General features: G+C 40.2%; 1 protein-coding gene across 2 annotated transcripts; it reads right to left on the reverse strand.

Annotated features, from left to right (window-relative positions):
• Nucleotides 1–833: 833 nt before the first annotated feature.
• On the reverse strand, nt 834–18942 carry LOC143290955 (NADPH:adrenodoxin oxidoreductase, mitochondrial-like). 2 transcript variants are annotated; one of them, XM_076600533.1, is made up of 13 exons: nt 18812–18942; nt 17696–17883; nt 16295–16390; nt 15350–15472; nt 14587–14631; nt 13882–13950; nt 9709–9810; nt 8925–9117; nt 8001–8197; nt 7428–7493; nt 6891–6999; nt 4783–4953; nt 834–3982 (listed from the first exon to the last, which is right to left on the reverse strand). In XM_076600533.1, the coding sequence occupies exons 2-13, from the start codon at nt 17849–17851 to the stop codon at nt 3852–3854; spliced, it is 1458 nt and encodes a 485-aa protein (XP_076456648.1). In that variant the 5' UTR covers nt 17852–17883; nt 18812–18942; the 3' UTR covers nt 834–3851. The 2 variants fall into 2 exon arrangements, with proteins under 2 accessions (XP_076456648.1, XP_076456657.1); XM_076600542.1 differs by having other exon boundaries at nt 18654–18918.
• Between the last annotated feature and the right edge of the window lie 64 nt (nt 18943–19006).

Below are 19006 nucleotides of genomic sequence, written 5' to 3' on the forward strand. Positions count from 1 at the left end.
GGGGAGGTTACCCACTTCCGGGAGGTTATCGGCCGTAGCTACTTTCATTTTCTCCGCACAGGCGGATAGTAGGTTGCACAGGACAGGAATGTCAGACCCCTGGCGGAGTCTGCTCTAATGGGTCACGGTTAAGTATGTGTAATTAAAATGAAATTCAAGACAAACAGGATATCTGAGTTTTGCTCACACTCGTTGACACACCTCCATCAAGTAAAACAAAGTTCACATTGTGAATTAAATAACACAGCAAAAACGGAAGTGGACACTCACAATTCCTTTTCTTAAGCAATAGTATTTCTGTGTAGTTCATCCTCAAATGAAATTTCATTTCTGAAAGGTATTTACTTTTTTAAGTGTTAACCTTTATATTTTCATGTGTTTCATCCAAAAATATTATTTCAGTTATGAATTATTTCTTCTTCTTTTTTTTCTTTTCTTTTTTTAAAATTTATTCATCATTTTCAGCTCCTGTTCCCTTGAATATAACTTCAATTCTCTCTCTCACTCATGGTCACTGTCGCATCACATTGATCTGAGTACTCTGGACCCTGGTAATGAGGTCAATAATCATTCTCTCTCTCTCCTTCTGCAAGTGTGTGTGTGTGCATGTGTGCATGTGCACGCTTGAATATGACTTTCTCAGTCTGTGTGTGTGTGTGTGTGTGTGTGTGTGTGTGTGTTTCAGAGTCATTCTCAGATGGTCTGTATGGCTGTTGGTCTCTCTATGTCTTTCTCTTGTCCTGCATACTTTTTTTTTGGGGGGGGGGGGAGGGGGGGCAGAGGAGGGGGGGACGAGGGGGGCTTGGGAGGGTCTGTGTGTTTCTTTTGTTTTTTTGGAGGGGGGTGGGGGTTTGATCTTTTTCCTTCATAATATGTTTGTATCAGGATTATGTAGATGTGTATGTTTAAATGTGTATGTGAATGTCATGTCTTTATTTCTTCGTCTCTTTGCTACTTTGTGGATGCTTTGATTCATTTTCATTTTCCATTTGCCCTGAGGGCTGGATGAAAAATAGCACATGTATGCTTATTCCACTTCCCTCAATAAAAAAAAAAAACTTCGTTCGTTTGTTCGTTCGTTCTTCTGAGGTGTATCATGAAATTCAACAACTTGCACAGTACAACAGATGTGCAACACTAATTTAGATAACTGAGCTGTATGGCCTGACACATCTGAACCTGTCCACAAATAAGAAAGCTTGTTCTACTGCAGCAGGTGAAAGCAAAGATGTGTACCCTAGTATGCTGAAAAAAAAAATCTAAAGATTATAAAATGGACATCACTCTTCAAGGACTTCGTACCTTGACTTAATTAGAACATTTAAGAAAGCTTGTTCTACTGCGGCAGGTGAAAGCAAAGATATGTACCCTAGTATGCTGAAAAAAAAATTCTAAAGAATATAAAATGGACATCACTCTTCAAGGGCTTAGTACCTTGACTTAATTAGAACAGACAGAATTCCCAGTGTCATCCATACTGCTCTGATCTAAACGTATGTAGTCATGTTGGATTTGCATCATATTGTATTGTACTGCATTGTATGGTACTGTATTGTACTGCATTGTCACAACAGATTTCTCTGTGTGAAATTCAGACTGCTCTCCCTAGTGAGAGCAATCACCACATTGCAGCGCCACCTTTTTTTAATACCTTTTTTTTATTTTGGTCTACAAGTGTATTTATTGCCATAGAGTTCATTTACATGCACACACAGCATGCTGCAAATGGGACCTCACATCATCATCTTATCTGAAAGACCAGCACCCAGACCACCACTCAAGTTCTAGTGGAGGGGTTGTGTGTGGGTGGAGAGATGTAAAATCCAATTCTTATTCATGCTTTGAGGATGCACAATATTCATATAGTGTCCTCCTCACTCTTCTAACTGTATTCATACATGCTGATTTCACACATTCAATGAGAAAAAAAGCAACATTCATTGTACTGTCTGACATGCAATTCAATGTACACACAGCATTCATAGTATATATTGCATTGTCCACACTATTATAAGTACACCATGCTGATTTAATTAATTCTATGAGAATGAAATATAAAAAAAATATTCAGAAGCACCAGCCGCCATGGCATCACTTATTGACGACTGGGAGGATGCGGGTTCGATTCCCAGCAGGGGTGGGTTTTTCAGCCCAAGGCCAGCTCCTACCCAGAATTTAGTGTGTTATGGGCTGAAATGGGAAGACTGGGACCACATAGTGGAGTATCATCCCCTTCATGGATGTGTCTATAGGTGCATTGATCTAATTTCCTGACTAACACCTCAAATACCTGTATCTCTCGGGCGTGGTTAACACCAGGTTATCATTATGACAGGAAGTGTAGTGTACAGCCCTGTCACATAGTGCCAAACTTGAATGGACCTTCACAGCAGCAGCAATATCATCATCATTGTCACCCACTCCACCTTCTTCATCATCAATGATTTTTTTTTTTTTATGTCTCAAATTATATGCCCTTTTATGCCCTGCTCTTATGGTGACCTGAGTTTCGATACCCCTCCACGTCTGCGCTTGGGGTAAGTCCTGTGAAGGTCTTCAATGTCGGCAGATTCATGGGGGACTGTCGCTGGAGGGATGTGGTGGCATTCTCCACTCTGGGGGAGAGGCTCAATCAGTCTGGATCCATGACTAAGCCATTATTGTTGTCAGTAAGGGGTTTATTAGGTGGTGTCCTAAGTATGTTAAATCAGAACAGGCACTACTGAACACCACCAAAGTGACTCAGCAGCAGTGCAGGGTCTCCTCTGGTGTGTGCCCTGGCTACCTTCGATGGTTCCCTGTGGACTACCGGCACTAAGACTGCGACAGACAAACCCAGGTGTGGCCATATATGGGGGACTTGGAATGAGCAGCATGGGAATAATGCCACTGAAACAGTGCAGATGAAAAAAAATCAGGTGATGCTGTCCATGCTAAATAAAGATATATGCGCTCAGTGATTTCACTCACTATGTGAGAAATCATATATCATTACATGGTGTCAAGTATATGTATACACACCCTTTTAAGTGCACACACACACACACACACACACACACACACACACATATATATATATATATATATATATACATATAGATAGGTACACAGATAGATAGATCGATAGATAGACAGATAGATCTGTACACACACATTATGGTATATACATACATATACGCTATTTTAAGTATATATATATATACATATACAGGCACTCTTGATTATTTCACTCACTCTTTGAGAACATACAAGATACACACACACACACACACACACACACACACACTCATGATAGTCAGTCGTGTCTGACTATGACCATCAGAACAGCAGAGGAGGCAACTGCTGTCCCAACTATTTGGGCTAGGATTTGATTCAAGTGGAGAGTGTCTTGCCCAAGTTACATCCCCCACTCTCTCAGCCAAGAAGGCTTTAGGACAGTCGGCATTGGGATGGTTCCCAAAGGCCAAGTAGCCGTCAAGGCTGCAGCACTAAGAGCCAGTGCAATCTTGCCTCCTAGTTTGAGAGTCATAGTCCTTCACAAAAGACTAAGCTGTAAATGATTTCCCATTGCAATGGAGAAGCCATTGATAATACAGCTCTCACTTTGCTGTTGGCCCAGCTATAAACTTAAGTCAATATATATATATATATATATATATATATATATTCATCATACGGTGTCTTACTATTTTTAGAAGAAACAAAATATACATATATCAGCACATGACTGTCTAACACACTATTTCAAGAGAAAACACAATATACCTATATCATCATAACGGTGTCTTACATGCTCTTCCAAGCAAATATACATATATTGGCCTTCATGGCCCCTCATGCTGACACCACTCCTATGACCAAGCAGTCTGCAACAGCTGCTCCACAGAAGCGATCTTTTCCCGAGGTTTTCCCTTCTTTTGGCCTCGGGATATTTCCTCTTTATCAATCTTTTCCCATTCGGAAAATGTCACTGGTCTCACATCTGGAAAAAAAGAAGTCATGACACCTGCAAATACCTTGCTTTAAAAAAAAAAAAAAAAAAAAAAGTATCTTCTTCTTTCTTTAATCTTTTATTCTTACTTATTTATTTTGTTTACAAATTGTAACTATCAACAACTTTCTTCACAAGATCTTATCAGCAACTGGAATGGCTCCAGACGTACACATCATATTATGATAAATGGCCAGTTTGGGGATAAAGCAATGAACATAGATCCATCTGAATTTCTATAAAATAAAAAAAAATTTAAAATTTTTTTAATTTGTTTCCATTTTTTTTACAGGGTGTGAACAAATCTTGGTTGTAAATTGGTCTTTTTAAACATTAATATATATTTTAACATTGTTTACATGATCTCTGACTGGCTTTAATATTTGACAGGTTTTCAGTCCTGAAATGCTTGGATCATCTGGGCTCTGAACTACACGATTTGCTTTGATTTGATGTGATCTTTTTGTAGATATATCAACAATACCGCTACGCTGTAAAAATAAAAATTCTTTGATATTTCATGTTAGCAAAATAATCAAATATTATTAACACAACATTGCAAACACACACACACACACACACACACATACGGACGCACGCATGCACACACGCACACACACACGCACGCACGCACACACATACACACACAATTCACAAACACACACTCACACAACACACACATACACACACACACACACACACACAAATTCACACAACACAACAACCAAACACCTGCTACACACCACATACACACACATCTCTGAACAAGTACCGACAACAAACGTCATCACCTCTCTGCTTCAGCAGACTGAACACCGCCTCCTTGCCTCCCCCAGAGGTGCCGGAGAGAAGACCAGACTGCAGGTCAGCCAGCACAGCCTTGCCTGTGGAGAACCCATCGCTCATGGTGCCCAGGATGACAAACACTGGTCCTCTGGAGATCCACCCACTGCAGTACAGTCCTACACACACACACATGCACACACACATATAATAATAATAATAATAATAACAACACTACTACTACTAACAATAGTAATAATAATAATAATAATATGATGATGATGATGATGATGATGATACTGGTAACACTAATGATTATCATTATTATTATCATTATCATCATCATCATCATCATATTATTATTATTATCATCATCATCATTATTGTTGTTGTTGTTGTTGTTGTTGTCATTATCATTATCATGTTGTTGTTGTAACAGCAACAACAACAATAATAATAATAATAATAACGAATATTTGGACGCCCTATCTCCGAAGAGCCCAGAGCACTCTTAGCTACAATTACACATGCAAACATTGATGCAGATACATTTCATAATATCCATTTGCTTATTTGCCTCACACAAAATAAACATGTGACACATACACACACACACACACACACACACACACACACACATACACACACACACACACATACACACACACACACACACACACACACACACACACACACACACACACACACACACACACACACACACACACACACATTCATACTGATTCAGCCCCATTCCTCTCTCCACTCATCAACAATAGCAAACAGACACAGAGGGTGGAAAAACTGATCATAACAACTGTGGAAAAGGTGAGTTTTGAGAGCTGGTTTGAAAGAGGACAAAGACTGAGCGTATCAGGCATGATAAGGGAGTTTGTTCCAGATGACAGGTCCAATGAAAGAGAAAGCACATTCCCCTTGGAGTTTCTTTCGCCTGTTAAAGATATGTATGCATACACACACTCTTTTCATAAAGATCCATTTAGGTTTAAGACTACAAGCCCGTACTCTACACTTCCTTTTACACAATCATCCCACATCAAAAAGACCCAAGAGTTCACCCTTACAGCCCTATAAAGTCTTCTGCCTGTGCAGCCTTCCAAGCCTAGCATGTTTTGGTACGACTGCATCAGTTGGGAGGGGTGTTTCACTTCAGTCACAATTTTATAACCACCGCTTAACCAGCTGCTACCTATCTTCACATCATGACTGAAATATATTTTTGACACAAACTGCAGAAATTTCAAGAAACAGTATGCAGTATTCTATTCTTGCCTTTAAATTAAAAAACAGAAATGGTAATAAACTTTGGGTCTTGTTTTACAAAGTTTAGTTTTTAAAGACAAGTTATTGATTCAAATCATTTGAAACTTTGCTGCCAAAAAGAAATTTCATCTCTGCCACTTTCCCCACAATTATTGGATAATTATTTGTCAGTTCACCATTATCTGGGTTGACTTCACTGCCAGAGTCCATCATAATTTCATAAAACATATGCTGTGCAGTAAGCCTTTGACACTTTGCCATAACAATGCAGAAAACTGGATTAAAAAACACTCTAATCATTCAAATTAGTCAGCAAGTGCCTGATAGGAAGGAAGTTCTGTTCCAGTCGTTTCCATTCCATACAGTTCAATGCATACTGGCAAGCTGATGTACCAGTTTAACTGAACATTTTCTTCGCCTAAATGCTATTTGAGCACAGACGGAGAATGACGATCTGCAACGTCCAAATAGCATTCAGGAACTGGGTTGAACCAGTTAAAGCAGTGGTCAGGAAATCTGAGCAACACTTTCAAAAACACATCTGTGAAGTGGATGAGGATGACAATCAAATTTGTAGTCCCAGTCTTCCCATTTGAGAGCAGAGGACACTCAACTGTGGGTAGGAGCAAGTCAAAGGCTGGAAAGTCCCACTCCTCATGGGGACTTGAACCAACATCCAACCAGTCATCAGTTCACAATGCTAACCACTCTGCCATGGCAGCTGGTTCCCTATTTCAAAGTTATTTTACATAAGCATTCCCTGGCAGTGACAGTGAACTGGCTTGCAGACAAACAAACACGGTGAGAGGGAAAAACAACCCAACGCCCAAACCTTTGCACCCATTCACTCTGCCGTTGGTGTTGGGTATGACCCCTTGCTGTGGGTCAAAGGGCAGCGTGTCGTCTATTGGGGAGCCTTTGTAGCCTATGCTCCTCAACACCTGGAAGCCCAGAAAAGAGTTACTGATTATTTGTGTCTCAGAATTTGTTAAAATTAGGTCAGCCTAATAATTCTGGTTGTTTCTTTTTGCTTGTATTTATGCATCAGTTTTGCTCAGATCGTTTCAGATGCCAACAGATATGCTTCCAGCCTCTTATATGCTTAAGACATGTGCCTTGAGCATGTAGTGTGGACATGTGCTCTGAATAATATACTGAGACTCTTGTGTGGGCACATGTGCATATGTCTGTATGGTGCATGCTTGCATCCTCCTCCCACCACACACACACACTCACACACACACACACACACACATGCACACGCGCTCACATGTACACACACTCACATGCATTCACACATGAATTTTCACACACACACACACACACACACACACACACACACACACATAGAGGACAGTCCTTAACTTACCAAACCACAGGGAATGACTTCTGTCTGACCAGTGGGAACAGCACGCTGTGTTTCAAAGTTATCTCCCTGTCCAACAAAACATACAAATGCCCCATGATCAACTGCATGTCAAAAATCTCAGAGTCAAAAGAGATAGGCTGCAGATCCTCCTTCAGTCCTGAAATTTACCATAAAGTTAAAAAAAAATTTAAAAAACAAGAGGAGCATCAAACAAAATCTTGACAAACCCCAAGCAATGTTAAGCTATGAAAAAAATGTTGCTTGGCATCCACACACAGCCATGCAAGCAATATCCCTGTGGAGTAAGCTTTTTTTCGCAAAAAACTAAACTTGTATACTATGAGATATTAAATCCAATGACAGTTTTCAGGCTATGGAGTAATACAAAACAAAAAACAAATAAGGCCAGGACATTCAACACAAATCAACCCTCCTGTAGGGATCAGAGATTTGAAACAACATATACATTCACACTGTTATTCACACTTTAATTTCCATCCAGAAAAGAAGCACCAAACCTGGAAAGTGAAACAGTGTAGTTCTGTGTCAACAGTGCAGCCATCTGAACCTTACCTGCAATTGATTGATGGTGAACTTGACCCCCTCCAGACTCCGTCCGTCACTGGAGGACAACATCTCTGTCGGACTTCGCAAAAACTTGAGACGCCATGATCTGTTCGCATCAGCCCAAATCTTTGTGTACTTTTCCGGTGGGTTCACACCTGCTGTGAACAACAATTCCATCAACCGCCGTCGAGGTCTTGACAAATCTGAAATCAGTCCAAATTATAAAAACACACTTGGTTGATAAGTCAGTTCAAGAAACCACTAACCAAACATTAATATTCAGTGCAATAACATGTTTCAATCACAGTAAAAGCAAATCATCAGAAATATTAATAAGATATAAATTTGGAATAGAAACATGAGCAGCAAGTAAGCTGTATTATGACATGCTGTTGAAAAGAGTTTGTACCTTCTGTCACACATTGAGAAACTTTAAATTAGTGATGAATTGTTAACCAGTGCAACAATTATGGTAACTTTATCATGTAGACACACTCACATACACACACACAATTACAAACACTCATGCACATATGCTTTCACATGCATAAGAATGCAGCACACACACACACACACGCCCAAACATGAGCACACACACGCATCAGTACATATATCTAAAATGCACTTAAAGAATTAACAGCATCTGTTTTAAATAAAATAATTTTCTAACCCAATTTAAAAGGTAAGATTGACAGAATAATGAGAAATAACACCACAGCAATAACGCCACTCATGAACTGACAAAAAAAGGAAAACAATGCTCATAAAGATTTGGATATTAGTTTCTGAAATACAGTAACACAAAAGATAAAACATAAAGGAAATGACCAACAACGTCAAAAGAATGAAAATTCTCCACAGCAATTAAAATCTGTCTCAATGATCAGCAGTCAAAAGAGTATGAAATTAATCATCACTTTTCATTGTCACCTTTCAACTTTTCTTCCAGACTTTCTACATCTTCAGGGTCAATGATGGTTCGGCACATTGGCAGTGTGATCATCTCTCGCAGTTCTTTGATGGTGAATGCAACCTGTAAGGGGCCTCTCCGTCCCACTAGCTCCACTCTTTTTATCCTGCTCCTTGACAGGGCCTCAAGAGCGTACTCCGAAACATCCGTTTTCTGGTTGGAGTTTGTTTTTTTTTAAAAAGCTCTTAATTAACAAACACACATGAAATCCGATGTATGGATGTGTGTGTCACTACAATGTGTGTGTGTGTGTGTGTGTGTGTGTGTGTGTGTGTGTCTCTGCGAATGTTTTTACATGTTTACAATGATACATATGTGCTTGTGAATGCATATGTGTGTATGTGTCTCTGTTAAAACCTATGTACGTCTGTATCTGTCCACAAGTTCATGTGTGTGTGTGTGTGTGTGTGTTTGACTGTGTGCATATGTGGGCATGCATATGTGTGTACATGTGTGTTTGTGTGCATGTATGTGCATATGTGTGCATGCATGCATACATGTATGTGTGTGTTTGTTCAAGTTTTTTTTTGCTTGGTACTTGTTAGTGGCTGACTGACCCACTTCAATAAATCTCAACACACACACATACACACACACATACATGTTAACACACACACACTAACACACATACACACACACACACACACACACACACACATGCTAATGCAAACACACACACACAAACACACACACACACAAACTTACCAGTTACACACACACACACACACATACACACACACTCACAGCCAGGATGTCAACAGGCATGAGAAGAACCCTGGCCACATCCAGAGCCACATTGCCTTGTCCCAACACCACTGCTGTCTCACAGTCCAAATTCACTTCAAGCTGAAACACATGTGTGATCCTCACTTGGAGACTTGTGTTGTGTTGTGTTGCGTTGCATTGCATTGTGTAGCACTGTGTTCTGTTGTAGTGTTGTAGTGCAGTGTAGCATATTATACTGCACCGTGACGGGTGCAATAGCCGAATGGTTAAAGCGTTGGACTTTCAATCTGAGGGTCCCGGGTTCGAATCTCGGTGACAGCGCCTGGTGGGTAAAGGGTGGAGATTTTTCCGATCTCCCAGGTCAACATATGTGCGGACCTGCTAGTGCCTGAACCCCCTTCGTGTGTAAACACAAGCAAAAGATCAAATACGCACATTAAAGATCCTGTAATCCATGTCAGCGTTCGGTGGGTTATGGAAACAAGTACATACCCAGCATGAACACCCCCGAAAGCGGAGTATGGCTGCCTACATGGCGGGGTAAAAACAGTCATACACGTAAAAGCCCAATCGTGTGAATGTGGGAGTTGCAGCCCACGAACAAAGAAGAAAAAAGAAGAAGATACTGCACTGTGCTCACTGTACTGTGTTGTGTTGTGCTGTGCTGTGCTGTGCTGTGCTGTGCTGTGCTGTGCTGTGTTACTTCAGGTCACTGTAGATTTCTCTGTGTAGAGTTTGCCCTGCTCTCCCCAGTGAAAGTGTGTCACCACACTGTAGCACCACCAATTTGTTTTGTTTTGTTTTGTTTTGTTTTTTCTAATTCTTTCTGCAAGTGAATTTGTTTTTCAAACTGGATTTATCTGTAGAATTTTATCTCAGACAACCCTTTTGTTGCCTTAGGTTATTTGTGTGCAAGCTCATTTGGTCTTCCGTTTATTGTCTCATTTGAATGACCAGCACCCAGATCACCACTCAAGGTCTAGCGGAGGGGGGAGTAAAATTCCTCATCTATGTATGAGATTTGGGACTCAAACCAGCACACACCACATTATCACAAGGTCACTGCTCCAATGTCCTGTGTCACTTTTTGCTCACTTTCCTTTTCTTTAACTGTTGCTTTCACCCATTTCTTTTGGGTGCTTTTAATGCTCTTTCTGATGGTGAAAACCAGCTTGAAACCAAACACAAAGTTCTTCAACTGCAAGCATACTTCTTGGTGTGTCTGATGTGTATTCCATGTCTGAAGCCCACACATGCTGACATCAAATCTGATTTATTAAGGGCTTATGACGGGCGCAATAGCCAAGTGGTTAAAGCGTTGGACTGTCAATCTGAGGGTCCTGGGTTCGAATCACGGTGACGGCGCCTGGTGGGTGAAGGGTGGAGATTTTTACGATCTCCCAGGTCAACATATGTGCAGACCTGCTAGTGCCTGAACCCCCTTCGTGTGTATATGCAAGCAGAAGAACAAATACGCACGTTAAAGATCCCGTAATCCATGTCAGCATTCGTTGGGTTATGGAAACAAGAACATACCCAGCATGCACACCCCCGAAAACGGAGTATGGCTGCCTACATGGCGGGGTAAAAACGGTCATACACGTAAAAGCCCACTCGTGTGCATACGAGTGAACGTGGGAGTTGCAGCCCATGAACGCAGAAGAAGAAGGGCTTATGCAAGTAATGATATGAAAAGAAAAGGATCAGACTGGAAATATGTGCTTCTGATTTCCCTGATCTTTTTCAGTGTTAAAAAAAGATTTTTTTTTTAAAGAAAGAAAAATGATTAAAAAGTGCTTTTCAATAAGTTTTAGATCAAATGTTATAGCAGGTATTGTTATGTCATTTACTAGTGGAAGAAGAGACAGAGACATTTTAAAAGGGTAAAGTAAGCGTAAAAGTGAAAATAAGACCCACCACAGAATTTTAAGTCACTGCCTTTGTACACATGGGTCATTACAAAACATTCCATCAATGTCCATCTATAGACTGCTTCAAATTACATTGCACTACAAAATTATATCAAAATTTTGTAAAAAAAATATATATATATTTTACTGGTGTCATCTAGTCCAACAATTACTGAAATAAATGACCAAACCAGATTAATATTTCTTCCACTGTCTATCTACTTATCTATATACCTTTATTGTTTACACTTTACTTTTTCCTCCTTGCATAGAAGGTTCTTTCCTCTCATCAATATGCTAATCAACAAATGCATGAAGGGAAAAGGAAATTTTCTATCTAAAATTACGTTTAAATAACATACTTACCGTGACCCAACTAGTGCAGACTCCAGCAGGGGTCTGACATTCCTGTCCTGTGCAAACTACTATCCGCCTATGCGGAGAAAACGAAAGTAACTATGGCCGATAACCTCCCTGAAGTAGGTAACCTCCCCTTTGTCCCGCTGGTTAGCGCCCTCTTTTGACGGCAATATGCCATCACCAGCGCAGCGAGCAGGGGACTGAGGTCCGCAGCTGTATTGTGGGAGAGGTCTGTGGACCACAGCTGTGCTGATAAATGTAGCGCAAAGAAAATCGGGTCAGTGTGTTGAATCCACACTTTACTGAAAGGCCTTCGAATCAAAGGAAGGGAAGGAAACACGTACCCTATAGGGTTCTCTCACTTGAGCGCGGTTGAGCGTCAATGCAAGAAGGTGCATATGTGGTTTGATCTGATGATTCCACATCGGTTGTGGGCCGATAGTGGAAGTGATATATGTGTTTGGAGGAAACTGTGGCACGAGACAGAGGTAGGCCACCATGTTGGGCTTGCCTTAGGCATGACAGCCAGATCTGTAGAACTCCTCCATGTGAGCTGACAGGCGATAGGCGCTCCCCTCGCCACTTTTCTGTCGTTGCCAAAAAAAGACAGCACTGGCATGTTGCCTATGCATAGAAGGGCAGACATTTGGCAACAAGAGACTTGAGGTCCCTGGAGTCTCTGGGACAGGGCTGTGTAATTGCCCAAGTAGGTACCATCATGAGAGGGACATACACCACCACGGACGCATCGCACATAGGGCCCAGTCTATTGTGCGGATCCAAAGCAAGCATTTTTTTTTCTTTTTTTTTTTTTAAGGTGTTGTTTCCCCGAAAGGATTGTGGCATATTCCATTGGTGCAACTGTGGGTATGGGTAAAGAGATAGAGGAGGTCGACTCGTGCACTGCCGACTGGCAGGGCCAAGAAAACGCGGATCACGTTGAGTGCGTTCGCGGATCGATAAAAATGACATTAAAGGCAACACTGACCTGAGTGTGGGGCAACAAACCTCTAGAAGTCACCAGAGGTGGTGTAGAAGGTGGTGGAGGTCTGGAGTCGACCGGAGGGAACAGAGGAAGTAGGGGAGGCAGTGGGTTGGTGTTGTTGAGGGCCAGGAGTAGAGGGCCCAGAGTGTCAGCGAATCGATTGTGATTGCACCTTAATTTTAGCGCAATCGCCCAATCGAGCTACATAATTATGTGACCTGGTTTGAGACATAATTTGACAAAAAACAAAAAACGCCAGAGAATCAAAAGACAGACAGAAAATACAAAAAAAAACTTAGCCATATGAAGAGCACAGGAACAGGAGTCATGATGGCTGCCGGAAAAAGAGGGCGCTACCCAACGGGACAAAGGGGAGGTTAACTACTTCCGGGAGGTTATCAGCCGTAGTTACTTTCGTTTTCTCCGCATAGGTGGATAGTAGTTTGCACAGGACAGGAATGTCAGACCCCTGCCGGAGTCTGCACTAGTTGGGTCACGGTTAAGTATGTGTAATTAAAATAGCATTTCAATCTCAAAGATAGTCACAACAGATGGAGAATATGGTGCGTACAAGTCACTGAAACTAACAAATTCTTAACTGTCTTAACTTAAAATATATTTCAATTCACATCACCAACATATTCATAATTATGACTACATCAGCAGAATGTACAACAGGTAAGTAACACACCCTACTACTGAGACTGACCCATGGTTACTTGACAATTTTCAACTACCTTATCAAAAAAGAGACATTTTTTGCAAGGAATCTTCAGATCTGTCCCTTCTGTATCCTATCACTCCTCATTACCATAAATTTCTCTTGAGCAAGTTCTAACATGATATAAAGAATAATGAAGCAAATGGCATGAGCAGTTCAGTCTTATTTTTCATATCCAGTCAGGACCCAAAGTTTTACCAGTCTGAAATGAATACCTCTTTGTCCTGTGGTAAACCATTGTACCAGCCCACAAACGAACGAGCAGACAACACATTTGGCAAATTCTGGAACAAACCAAAAGAACATCCTATCAACAATGCTATCAACAGCTCATTGACTAAATGCAGCATTTGATTTAAACAAGCACCATTTATGTGAAAGACACACACACACACACACACACACACACACAGAGTCTTTTTTTAAGGACTATTGTCACCAACATATTCTGTGGAACATATTCATCCTTAAAGCAATAGACGGTGTGATATCACATGATTCTGTTATTCCATATGACACTACTTCTTGGATAAATAAAAAATGATTTTATTAATCATGTTTTTTACCCTGCTACTTGCAGCTTGAAATTCAGAAATGGTGGATCAAATATCCTACATCTTTTTTTTTCAGCTCAGACACATAAAAACTCATATTAAAACACAATAACTGATCACTCATTGATCCAACTCACCTATAACTTTCCTCAAAGTTCTTTTTTGTCATAAAGTCTCTTTGTAAGCAGTAATTGCTTTAGTATGATTTTCACCTTGACCAGTGCCTTTTTATGTTCTCTCTACAAAAGTGAATAAATAAATGAATAAAGCCGCTTCAAGCATGTGTGTAAATTTTAGACTATAAAATGATAACTTTTATTTTCCTCATAATAAAAATGTCACGGCACTGCCACAATTCTAACTTACCTCCCCTGAAATGCCTAACTGGCGATCATTACTGGCTCCATGACACTGTAAAAATATTGAACACACACAACAAAAAGCATTAATAAACAGGTAAGATAAGATAAGATAAGAATAACTTTATTATCTCCAACTGGAGAAATTTGGTCAGGTGCATTATCACAACATAGACAAGTAAACAACATGGGGACCATAACTGTAAAAGCCAACAACAGCCCCTACAAATATTACGAAGATACAAATGTAAAAAATGTCACATACATCGTTTCATACATACATCCACACACTGCAGGTAATAACTAGTATTCTTAATGTAAAAACAGAAAGAATTAAGAAACATTATTTGAATATAATTAGTATCTTCTAATAAACAACAATAACGAATCTGAATAATAATAATAATAATAATTATAATAATAATTATAAAAATAATTATAATGAGTCAGTTACGTGCCAGAACAGCAGTCTCTCATTGCTTTACAATAAAACTTACAGATCAAGAGTTTTTTGTTGTTGTTTTCTTTTATTTTGCAAAACATTTCTTAACACCATTAAACATATTTTGTAAAGCAATGACAATCGTGTAAATGTTGACAAACTGCCCACATCAGTTCACCCATAAAAGTTCAAAACAGATTACTAACTAAAACCTTACACTACAAAATCACACACTCATGAATGCACACACACACACTCTGACCCCCCCCCCCCCCACCCCCCCCCCCCCCTTTTTTTTTTCTTTTTTTTTAACAAATGTTCCACATACAAAGACAACAGCCGTGTACGCCTCCCGCAACTGTCCCACTGTGATGTCTCGGCCCACTTCCACATTGCCAATAAAACTGAACCGCTCTCCCTGGGCTGTCTGAGTAAAGGAATTGATACAATTCTGAAAAAAACAAATAAAAACAAACAAATACATCTCCTATTTTTAAAAAAAAAGTAATTATAAGTAAATTTTCTGAAAATATTATCATGACTTTCTGTTTTTAAAGATATTCTTGAAATATACACCACTGGGCCGTTTGTTCCCAGAGAATTTATTTCCCTTGAAGTTAACTTTGGTTCTGACTCCATTCCTGGCAAATCTTTTGATAGGGGCAATAAATCAAGGATTCATGCGTATGCATAACACGGTGTGCACACATTGAATCCCATCACCATCCTTCAGAAGCAAAGGCCAGTTTGGGTAGCATTAGGCAGGTGGTATGAATGACACCATTCAAAAAGCATGCATCAGCCCCGAAGACCAAATACAGCTTCTTTAACTCACTCAGTACGGCCAGTCCTCTCTTCTCCTCTACACAGACCCCTCGGATGTCCAGTGGGTGTCTGAATGACCCAACCTTTAGCTTCTGTCGTCAGAATTGTGGTATTCTTTGTCAACATTCACGTCTTCAGTATAAGAGCCTTCCACTTGCAATATTTTGATGATGGTAATTGGGGTGAAACGCTGTTAACGTCGTCTCTTTCGCCGTTCGTATGGAGAGAGTTAATGATGGAATTAGAAACGGTCACATGTGTCAAAAAATCCTACCAAAAACAAAAAACTGCAAGCCCTCACCCTCTCCTTCCCTCACCCTCCTCCAGAGAGTGTAGCAGATTCTTCAACCATGAAGTTGGCTGCCTAAAATTAACAATAAGAAAACAAAGCGAGACAATTATGATCATAGTACAGCAATACAAACCATAAAGAATCAAACACTATTACCTTCACTTCAGGGTGGTCAGGGGCCACACCAAAGCGCACCAAGCCAAATGGTACAGGCAGCTTTTCATACATGTCCACCTTCAGTGTGGGATGACCCTGTGTCAACATTGTCACTTCTGAATGACAAATGCATCTCTATATCAGTATCTATCTTGCTACATCTATCTACCTATATATACAAGTTGTGTTTTTTTCATTTACGAAGATTGCTGGTCTCTCCTGGCTGTCATCTTAACAGCTTGATACTCAAGCAATATTTTTTCTCATACATGGTATGCTTGTGCTTCTCACTGAATTCAAAACACACCATAGAAATAACTATAACACAGCATATAACCTCCACACCAACCCCTCCATCCCTGCCCCTCAACTATGCCCCAAGGAAGATTCTGTACAGTTGGATCAGTGAGTGTTCTAAGTGGATCAAGTAATCCCTCTCCTTTGCTGCTATGTGAACGTCTGTGAATTTTTTACAGAAAACACACAAAGCCACTTATTTGAACTGCTCTCATCAATCATGGTATGAACCTGTAGGCAGTTCCAACAAAAAAAGAAAAATATCCACCCTAAAAGTCATTTGTCTCACACATGATATCAAAGGTAGAAGACAAAGGTTGATGCTCACAGTCTCTGTTTTCAGCCTGTTAGTCATAACCTGGGTTTGTAAAGTGAACTGGACAGAGCTGCAAAGTATTCAGGCTAACAGGCAACCATGAAAAGCTATTTTGTAAAATTGAAAAACCATTGTGAAATATTGAAAACATTTCATGCAACAATGAAAGGGTACCAGAAAACTGATATAAATTATCAAAGTTCCATTAACAACAATAAAATACTTTTAAACTAAATGTTACCAGGCAGTATCACTTGTGTGTGTGTGTGTGTGTGTGTGTGTGTGTGTGTGTGTGTTTGTTGTTGTTGTTGCATTTCTTGGTCTAAAGTCTATTCATTTGCATGGTTTTAGAAAATGTGGGTGGGTGGGTGGGTGCGCACGCACACGTGCACACATACATATGTGAGTGCATGCACATGTGTGCACTAATTTTTATACAATTTGTTGCTTCTGTTTTTGCAGTTTATCATTACTCTGCATATCCCCCTTTATGTACCATCCCCACAACATTCTCATCTTCTACACACAAACACACACAAGACACATCTAACATCACTCAAAGTGAAAAGACATTAAATTTAAAAATAAAAAAAAAGAATTTGTATACATGTCAGTTTGGGTTTTTTCATTCATGAGCTGTGAATTCCACATTCATTCATATGTATGAGTGGGCTGTTGTGTGAATGAACTTTTTTACCCTACCATGTGATGCAGGCAGTTATACTCCATTTTGGGGGATATACATGTCAGTGTGACAGTTTTTATCCTCAAACAAACACATTGCTAACCTTGATAAGCTGCTGAGCTGTGTAGAATCCTGCAGGCCCACTTCCCACAATAGCTACCTGGGGGGCATCATGTGTTTGAGTGCTCAGGCCTCTCTTTCCCTGCCACCATACACTTCGGAGACATGCCTGTGCCAGTCGCTTGCACAATGCATTCATCTTCACTCACTGAACAACCTGTACAGGGGAGCCTGTAAAGAGCAAACAGAAAATTAAGTATTCTGAACTGATTAAATTATTGCTACTCATATATGTGCAGTTTCAGCTTCACTTTCTCAAGCAGGTGTCACTGCTTTGGACAAATCCATTTATATATATGCTACACTACAAGTGCTGACCAGCAGCATAACCCAACACACTTAGCACAAGTGCATGAAAGCAAACCACACACATTCATGTACATGAAGACAAATGTGCAAGGTTTTGATGACAAAGTACTCCAACAAATTGCATGGGGATGCGAGTTCATGAGATTGGCTTATTTTAGCAAAGATGGAAACATTTTAAAAATCAAAATAAAACATTTGAGCACAGACATACCCCTCAGACTAAAACTGGAAGCTAGCCTCAATACATGGATATATGAGAATGTGCACACATGCACACACACAAGTATAAAAGTATGCATATACATTGGCATAGTATCCGTACTACTAGATGGAGAGATGGATGGATGGATGTGTGTGCAAATCGGAAGTCCACGGGTATTTTGTTGTAGATGCAGCAAAGAACAGATAGGGGTCTTTCAAATTTAGCACCTTTCAGTCTAAAAGAAGCGAAGTTGGATCGCCTCGAATATCTTTGTTTATTGCTTACGCATGGAAGTGGGATTTTTGTCACGATGCTAGCATCTAATCAGAACATGCCGGCTTGATGGTCTATTTTGCTTTTGCGGTGTCCATTTAAAGGTTAACCTTCAGTTCTATCTGATTTCGATAGACGATCATTTGGTATTGTTTACATGGATGGTGCAAGGACTTCTTGGCCACCGTGTGTCAGATCAAGGCAATGCATGTATCCACACTTCTTCCCCTCCACTCCTGTGTGTGACTGGCGGAGTGAACGTATACGCCTTGTGAACACTACTCATTCCCTCTTGAGGGGAAATACTGTGATTACCAAACTGTGGTATTGCCCAGATCAACACGAATGCAACAGCTCCTATCACACTGGAATTGTTGCACGTGTCTGTAGCAGTTTTGAAAGGTCACTGTGATGATACCGCAAAAAATTGAAGAGCATGTAAACATGTCGGTTCAGAGGTCAGATTAAAATAGTGCCTTTTTGGAGGTCGGTTTTTGATGTTGAGTGCCA

Source organism: Babylonia areolata, chromosome 1 (assembly GCF_041734735.1).
Source record: "Babylonia areolata isolate BAREFJ2019XMU chromosome 1, ASM4173473v1, whole genome shotgun sequence".
Classification (NCBI taxonomy): Eukaryota; Metazoa; Mollusca; class Gastropoda; order Neogastropoda; family Buccinidae; genus Babylonia; species Babylonia areolata.